At 48.3% G+C, this 9,068-nt stretch overlaps 1 protein-coding gene across 1 annotated transcript; it reads right to left on the reverse strand.

The window, feature by feature from the left end:
* Window positions 1–718: 718 nt before the first annotated feature.
* ZBTB42 (zinc finger and BTB domain containing 42) lies at window positions 719–3,337 on the reverse strand. The gene is made up of 2 exons (XM_054161767.1): window positions 3,245–3,337; window positions 719–2,522 (listed from the first exon to the last, which is right to left on the reverse strand). The coding sequence occupies exon 2, from the start codon at window positions 2,506–2,508 to the stop codon at window positions 1,081–1,083; it is 1,428 nt and encodes a 475-aa protein (XP_054017742.1). The 5' UTR covers window positions 2,509–2,522; window positions 3,245–3,337; the 3' UTR covers window positions 719–1,080.
* Window positions 3,338–9,068: the final 5,731 nt, after the last annotated feature.

Below are 9,068 nucleotides of genomic sequence, written 5' to 3' on the forward strand. Positions count from 1 at the left end.
AGCAGCAAACTCTTCAGACAGGGTAGCAGGGTATCTCCTAACACATGTGGTGTGAGTTACCGTGAACCCAAAAGACCAATATCGAGGGATTATCACTACAGCGGTGCTGTCCATCCCCTCACTGGGGACAGGATCAGCCCCTGGGTGATGATACAGGAATGCAAATATTCACGTATCCTATGATTTTTTATTCTATGTCCTAGCACACATCCTTCAATGTTTCAGGAGTAAACCTGCTGCAGACAGAAAGAGTTTTTCCATCCATATTTTATGCTCAAAAGCAGCTTTTCAGTAGGGTCAGTCCAGGGAGGAGGCTGGGTGGGTAGCATTTAAGTCAAGTCCCAAGGCAAATGCTTCTCATTCAGAATTTAGGACTGACTGTAGAATTATTCTAATATAACAAAGAGAATAAAAAATGACCAGTACCAAACACGCAGCCAGGAAACCTCAACCCCTTTCATAATTTGGGCCAATTTAAGGTCCTGTCTAGCTCTATAAAATAAGAATACAGCCGCTTATGCTGTGATATGCAAACAAGTTTCTCTACACTGAAATGTATTTAAATCATAGTACACCTCTTCAGATGTTTCTATGCAACATGCAGAGAGCATTAGGGGAGCTTAATAGAATCCAAATTTTTCTCTGGAATTTGGTGATAATTTTTTTTCAAACTAAAGAGAAACAAAACAAACAAAAACCCCACAACAAACAAAAAAACCCCCAAACAACAACAAAAAACACCCACCCTGACCATGAAGCAAGTACTTCCAGCATGAAAACAGATGCTAAATCATTGCAGAATTACTCAGATCATTTCACATTAATAATGTAACATGGGTGCACAAGAGAAGACCTAAAGGACAGTGCTGGGAAGGGAGAATGGTGGGGGAAGATGGAAAGGTGGAAGGGTTTCATCACAAGGCCTCTGGAGTGTATACCTCTGCATCTTTTAAAGACCATATACCTGAAGGGAATATCACCAAAATAAATGGGGGGAGGAGGGGCAGAAATTACAATTCAGATGCTGCCTTTTTTCCTGTTTTGTTTTAAAAGGGGAGAAAAAAGAAAATAAATCACATCTCAAACAACCAAGGACTTTACAAGGCCACAATGAAATTTGCGGATATGTCTGTACAAATCCCCAGACTGTGTGAATCGTCTCTCGCACCACTTGCACCCATGGGGCTTCTCCCTGGTGTGCACAACCGCGTGGCGGCTCAGGTTGTGGGAATACTGGAAGCTCTTTCCACACTGGCCACAGGTGTAGGGCTTCTCTCCCGAGTGAGTCCTCTCATGCCTCTTTAATGTGTACATGCAAGAAAAAGTCTTTCCACAGAGGGTACAAGTGGGGACTGACCCATCAGGGGACAGGCGGGTCCGGGAGCCGTCCTTGTCACGGAAGTGAGAGCTCAGGTGCAGCTGAAGGATGTGCGGACTTGGGAACACCTTGCTACAGAGGGGACAAATGCAGATATGCCCAGGAGGCACGAGGACACCCGAGGAGATGTCTGAGGAATCCATGTCGTCCTCACTCTCATCTCGCTCTTGATCTATATCCTCCTCTCGGGCATGAGAGCTGCCATTCCCCGCAAACATGTGTCCTAACCCTGTCACTAGGCTTTTGGCTGAATTCCCAAAATGCTGACTCTCTGGACTCCTGGCTTCGCTGTCCTCCTGATCTGACAGCAAGTCTTGTTCATCTTTAACAAGTGGCTCGGTACCCTGCTGCTGGCTGTCGGAAGCCAGCTGTCCAAAGACATAGGAGGGGTGTAAGGAATCTCTCCCCGGCACGGGTTTGAAAGACAAATCCAGTGCACAGTCCACATCACTCGAGGCCAGGGGATGGTTAACAGACCTTTGGGACAAAGGTCCTGTGGAACTATTGACATTAGCCTTTGTTTTTCCAGCTGCTGTGGCGCACGGTTCTGCCTCTGTCGGCACAGAGCTGACACTTATATGATCAGAGGACCAGGCGGGGTGACTGCTGACCTTTTCTTTGCCTGCTGCTCTCTCGTATTCTGCAACGCTGAATTTTTGTTTGTTTCCTGGGTCAAACTCGTGTACCAGGGGCACTCCAGCATCTAGAAAATGCTCTGCTTTCTCCAAACTAGTCGCCTCATCATTAATCTTCTCTTCCGCACATAATTCTTTATCTTTCAACTTGCCCTTGCAGACTTTCACAATGTCATACATGTGAAGGTAGCTAGCTGCTGCCAGCACATCTTCAACGGGGAGACTGTTGAATTCCAGCTTTCCCTCGTACATGAATTCGAGCAGCAGGCTGAAGGCAGGGGCTGTGACAATGTCACTGTTCAGATGCACAATATCCCTTTTGTCTAACTGGTCCCTGTAGAAAAGATGGAAGTACATACTGCAAGAGGCAAGAACGGCTCTGTGAGCTCTGAATTGAGCTTCTCCAACTAAAACAGTACAGTCACACAGGAAGCCCTGGTGACGCTGCTGACTCAGACACTGCAGCAACTGGCGGCTATGGTCTGGAAACTCCATTCTTCCTTCATAACCTGTTCAAAACAGGAAAAACTTGAATGCTACTGTAAACTAAAGCCTCCTAGCAGCTGTAACAAACAGATCGGCTTTTTGGTAACACAAGCCAAAGAAACAGCCTTGGAGATAACGTTTACTGTTAATTGACTGTAATAGTTTTATTAAAGGGGGAGGTGGGGGAGGGAGGGAAGGTAAAGAGGAGCAAAAAACCCAACACAACATGCGTCTCATCCTTTCACACCTGCTCTGAACAGGAAAAACTTGATCGCAAGTAAACAAAAGCTAGTAAAGCAGCAGCCCCTCCAACCTTTGTTTCTCCCACTAAGCACTTTACTAAAAGTAAGATGCATGCACGCACACACACACATATATATAAAAGGCATGAACTCCCAGTCTGTATTCCCAGCAACACTAACTCGGGGCATCTTTTAATAAAGCTTATCGCCCGCGTCGCACACACACACACGCACACTGAAACTTTCTCCTCAGTCGTTATGCACCGAATCACAACAAAACGTTGGCGGCGGGCGCGGAGGAAGCGGCGTTTTTGCGGGGAGGGAGCAGCGGGGGCAGCAGCGGCCCCGGCCCCCACAGGCATTAAGGGGGTGCGGGAGGAAGGATAAAGAGAAAAAGTTTCCCATTAAGTTGTTAAAAGCCAAAGAGGGAAACAAGAGGCGTAAGGACAGCAAAGGGCATGGCTGCTCCTGCAGCCGGCTACCTGCCGCGGCCGGGCGCTTACCTTCCCGCGGGGCGCGGCGGAGCCGGCCGCGGGCGCGGAGCCGGGCGGGCAGGAGGGAGCGCGGCCGCGAGTGCGAGCGAGGCGCGGCGGGAGGGAGGGAGGGAGGGAGGGAGGGAAGGAGGAGTGCTCGGTTTGCTAATTACACCGCAAGCTGGAGAGTCAGCTGCTCTGACTTCACTGCGATGGAAATGCTACCTCCAGCTGTGCGCCTTTTAATGCCATATGTTACTCCAAATCTCGCTACCAGCCAACCACAGCTTGCTGCCTTTTAAAGTTCCAGCAGCCCCATTTATAGCCCGCGATTAAATCCCACAAACTTGCCCCGAGCCCGCCCCCCCTCCCTACTCTACACCACCACCCCACCCCCCCCCTCCCGAACCCCACCTCCTACCGCAAAGTTGCTCCCCGCAGCCCGCCGCGGTGACCTTCGCCGGCGCCCGGCTCCAGGCACCGCGGAGTGGAGAGCGCGGCAGGGTGGAGGGGGGGGGGGGGGGGTGGGGAAGGGTGCACCAAGGAGCCGCTTTTCGGAGCCTCCCCCCTTTGCAGCTGCACTCCCCAACTTTGCAGGGAGGACTTTCCTCCGCCGGGGGTTATGTGGGGTGGAGGGGGTGGGGAAGGCGGGGGAGTTGCCCTCCCGAGTGGCTCACCGCGTACTTACCGGCGGGCGGTGGCGGGGCTCAGCGTCCGCATGTGCGCGGCGCTCCGCGGGTGCGGTGTGCGGCCGGCGGCGCGGTGGTGTTGTGGAGCAGGTTGTTAGCCGGCCGCTCTCGCGATACTTTCTCTCCGAGCCGCGGGTGTGTGTGTGTGTGTGTGTGAGTGAGTGAGTGAGAGAGAGAGAGACTCTGTGTGTGTGTGTGTCTCCGTCTGGTGCACACAATAGTCCCCACCGCCCCGGCCAGCCCCGCCGGCGGCGGCCGGTGTGTGCTGCCGGCTGCACCCTCCCCCTCTCTCCTCCTCCTTCTCCCCTTCTTCCTCCTTTTTCTCCTCCTCCTCTCTGGGCCGCTGCATTGGCAGCGCGGCCGTCCCGCTCCTAACTCCGCTGCGCCGCCGCGGAGAGGGCGCGTCCACCCGCTGCAGCCCGACGTGCGGCGGGGCGAGCTGCCCGGCAGAGAACAGTGGCCGCATCCGCGGAGGGCCGGGAGCGCGGCAGCGGGAGTTGCGCGGCTCCTGCCCCGCGTCAGGGATGGGGCAAGCAGTGAAGTGCTGCCCCGGATTTATCTTTAGTTGCGCGTCAGCTGATAAATACCAGATGCCGACGGATTTTTCAAGATGACCTTTTCGATAGTTGATTTGAATTTTAAATTTTAATTAGCTGTAATCCCATCAAAAGTGAGCGCCTTCAGAGGGAGGGAGTGGAGAAGAGCGGGGCTGGCGGGTGGGGCGGAGACCAGCCGCGGTTCCCATCGCGGTTCCTACCGCAGCGCCCGGGGTCAGACTCGGCCGCCGCCGAAATCCGGCTGCCGGAGCCCAGGCTGCCTCCCTAGCTCCGGGGTGTGTGTGGGGGTGCACGTCTCTGCCGTAGGGTGTCCCGCGAGGCTGCGGGCTGCAGCAGCGCTGGGGGGGAGGCAGAGGTGGCCGCGGACACGAAGAGATGGATTATGTCGGCGGGTTGCGGTTGATGTTTCAGGGGTTTGCTGCCCTTGAGAAGAAAAATGGATGAGTTTGAAAGTGCTGTGAAGCTTTGGGGCAGCGGAGCACTGTGGTCACTTCGAGCTGCCAGCCAGAGTCTTGAGCTGTGCTTGACCCTCCACCAAGTAAAGCTGGGAAACTGCCTTCTCCCCCTTTCTGTGGATTGTCTTGTCTAGATCACAATACCTGCAGGACAGCAAGTGCTTTTAAATGTCTTTTCTAGTGCATGATTAGCACTTTAAAACATGAGGTTTACTGATGATTTGTTACTAATTTAATTCCATTCTTTGATATTTCATCTTTAGGCTCTGCCACAGAAGTTGCAGTCTGTATTGCCAGCACTGTGCTTCTCTTACAGACCACAATTATTTTAAATGTCTTTTGAGCATTAATGACTCCATCCTCTCAAAGCTCTCCTCAGGTGTTTGGTAATACTATCATCCATGCTATTCAAATTGGGAAAGTCCAGCCTGGAATGTGGACATCCCCAGCACCAGTGAAAGAGTCCTGAGGTTAAATTGGTCATTGTTCAGTAAAGCTGAGAGCTTTATCTATTTGTCCACTGTGACAGACACAGTCAGGAGTTCCCTGTCCTTTTAAAGCAAGTGTTGTCCAGCATTCACAGCCTGAAAGTACAGGCTTTAACAAAAGTGGAGCAATTTCTTTCCCAAAGTGCAAGTGCAATGTCCCTTGAGTTGCTCTGTGGATTTATTGACTTGTAGAGTTTTGCTGTCTCTGTCTCGTGTGTTCCAATGAATTACACTGCCTGGTAGAAATACCTTGTTTTGTGTAATTATTTGTTCCATTTTCCCTCTTCCCTTTAATAATAAGGGGAGAAAATATAAAAAGAGAATGAGGATTTTCATTCCTCTTTGGGTGCTGTAAGCTAGGAATAGTATCTAGCAGTGTCTTATTTTTAGTAAGCCAATTACAATTTCACAGTAAGTCCGTGGTCATTACCGAGTCTGAAATGGGAGAAAGCCTGAAAGCAGGTATCCATTTTGTGCCATGTTGTTGGCTTACTTGTCCAGGATTCAGAAACACTATACTCGCCTTCACACCAGGGCAACAATAGATGCAGTACATGTGTTGTACTGATTTAACTACAGTTGTGTAAAATACTGGTAGCACAACTCACTAATGTAAACAAGCCTGAAGTCGTTACTGAAGCCAAGGCAACAGGAAGAAGTGCCCCAGAACTTTATTCCAAGAGCTCCTGAGTTTCTGAAGGCCCATGTGAAAGCATAACATGGTAAGCAAACCATCTGCTTTCATCTCCCTGGCCTCTGAGCTTTTTGCAGCTCCCTTACCATAAAGTCCAGAAGAGGCTCTGTTTTCAGCCCTCCCTTGAGGGAACAGAGCCAAGCAGCAGTTGCTTGGCTGATATGGAACTCTCTGATCAGCGTCCATGCTCTGGGGAGACCATGACCATCATGCTGCTGGACATGAGGATGGTTGAATATGAACAGGGATGTCAGGAAACACCATGTGAGGCATCCCTGTACAGCTGCATGCATTCCTGTGTATGGCTAAAACCCTCCTGGCTGCCAGCGAGCCTGTTCCTGCTTATAGAGGCTTCTGGAGTTGAGCAGAAAGCCCAGGTTTAGGGCAGAGAGAGTATCAATCAGTGGTGCTAGTACGGTTTTCATTTGCCAAACAAGGCTAGCCCTACTCCTGGTTGTTTATGCTGCCTGGATGCCAGCCAAAGCCCACAGAAATTAGTAGAAAAACCAACTGGATGAGGTCCATAAAGCCTGAGGACTTGCTTCCATTCTTACTCCTTTGATCCAGCAAGAGTATATATTTACTGAGTGGGGCCTCTCTAGGCCTCATTGTTGGCCAAATGCAGAAGTGGTAGTAACAGGTTTTTCATGCAATTTGTTTTCTCTCTCATTGCATTGGGCAGAAGCCTCCTTGTGTTTGTTTCTATATGATTTTAGTGCTTTTATGTTGATTTTTTTTTTGCTTGGTTTTTTTGTTTGTTTGTTTCATGTTTGTTTAGTGTTTGTTTGGTTTTGTAAGGCATCTTCTTTGTGGTAGTCCAAGTCACATTTCAGAGGGGGAGTCAGGGTCTGAGATTGTCAGATACTCGCAGGATTGATGCTATTTTAAGTGAATTTATCATAGTGAGGTCTATTTACAGAAGTTCTTCCAGACTTTTCCAGAGGCTGATTTATCCCACACAGATAGCAGCAGACATTAGAAGGACCAAATACTTTGCTCCCTGCTCTGAAACAGGGAGGCATTTAACCTCAAAGGATGAAGAGTCCTGTGGTGGTGAGAGAAGGAGCTGCCATTGGCATCCACAGACCTTCCCCAATTAGCAATCTACTGCAGCACCTACGCTGCAATCAAATCCAAGGTCAGCATTTGAGGGGTTGCTCAGTTTGCAGTCAAGTCATAAAAGTGGGCATGACCTTCCCAAAGATCTTTTTGAGCACGTCATCTAAGACTCAAGAAAGCATTAACTTGCACTATTGCTATTCCAGACATTAATCAGAGCATGTATTGCAGACAGTCTTCTCAGCAGTGTGCTTATGTGAGTCGTATTTGTTTTATGGCTGTCCTGCTGATTTCTCCCTGATAATGAGACCCTGTGTGCGATGGAGTATTTGGGAGTAGATATTGTAGCAGCTAGGGCCCTTGTCAAGTCATCCTACCAAATGGATAGGCTGATAGCACTAAGCCGCATATATAAATTACACATTAACTTGTATTTGCTGTAACATGGCTATCAATGGGGATACACCGATCTAGTGATATGCATTAAGAGCGCAAAGGACTTTGCAGAGGTACTGCTGGCACAGGTCACGTTCTGCTCCATAGCAAAAGCCTGCAACATCCCTATCCAAACCAGCCAGGCATTTAATATCACACCTGTACTGCAGCTCCCTTCTCAGCAGCGGGGACACAGCTTCCTCTCAGTTATTCATCTTCCCTAGTTTCACTGAGCTTGGGTAACCCTCAACTTCTGTTTTTTTTTGTTACAATCTACTGTGTTCTGGACTTGTAGAAACGGTAAATGAAGGTACTTCTGGAGCCTTTGAAAATCCTTTTTTGCCCCCCTTTGTCTTTAAAGGGAGCACACTTCTTGGTCTGTAGTAGTGAAGGAAATTTACATGGCATTGGTAAGGTACGCTCTCCTCTCTGAGAGGGTTTTTTCCCCTTTTCACCCATGCTATTCACTCTGGCAGCCATATTTTAATGTTGCTTGGGGTTTTCTTTGGCATGTTCAGAATATAATATACATTTACTTTTAAAAATGCAGTCCAATCAAGCGTGTCATTTCCTTTTTAATATTTGTTTCATTAATTTATGCGTCTCTAGGAAGAAAAATTGAGAAGCCACTTTATAAATGATCAGATGGATAGACATTTGTAGCAGGATATATAAAGAATGACAGTGAAAGGACATAAATACAAATGACCAGTAAGAGACAAAATTGGTGTCTGCTTTGGGACCAGGCAAAAGATTTATCAGGCCAGACAAAAGTCTTTAAATCAGATGTTCATGTATTCCCAGATATGCAGCCCTAGTAAGGTCCAGTGTAAATTGCTGATTTCTTATTAAGTGAGGTGTTCTCCATTGGTGTTGCTCTATTTGTAAGCAAATAATACACTGTGTTAACAATGCACTTTATTTTAGTAACTCCCAGAAGAAGAGAGAGCTAAATACTGCAGAAATGTTTTGCTAGATTAGGACTGGGAAATCTCACAATGAAACCACTTGCTAAGCAAAAATATAACCTAGAATAAAGGGCTTCATACTAGCAACATTCTGATGCCAACTTAGCGGCAGGTCCTCAGAAAATATTTAGTCCCAGGATAAATCAATTTTACCTCCAACTATTACCCTGAGCTTTGTAAAGCAGAGAGTTGGTGTACCTATCCCACTGTCTGTACAAGGTCTTTTAAGGTCTTGGGACTTGTGGGATTGGCTGAATATATTCTTAGAACAAGTGGTGTGATCCTCATGAGATAAATGTGCGATCTTGGGGTGTAAAATACTTACACAGGTGTGGCATACAGTCTTGGTCTTCTGCTGATTTTTGCTCTTCCGTGGGGTTTTCAAATCAACCTAGCCTGAGCAAATATGCATCTAGGTGCCAGTTAAAATAGTAAAATCCCAAGCATCTCACTTTTCTCCATTCCTCACAGTAAAACCTTCATGTGTCACACAGTTTATACAGTCATTT

Source organism: Dryobates pubescens, chromosome 5 (assembly GCF_014839835.1).
Source record: "Dryobates pubescens isolate bDryPub1 chromosome 5, bDryPub1.pri, whole genome shotgun sequence".
NCBI classification, from domain to species: Eukaryota; Metazoa; Chordata; class Aves; order Piciformes; family Picidae; genus Dryobates; species Dryobates pubescens.

Coding starts and splice junctions, on each gene's coding strand:
- ZBTB42 (XM_054161767.1), bottom strand. CDS start 2,508: ATGGAGTTTCCAGACCATAGCCGCCAGTTGCTGCAGTGTCTGAGTCAG.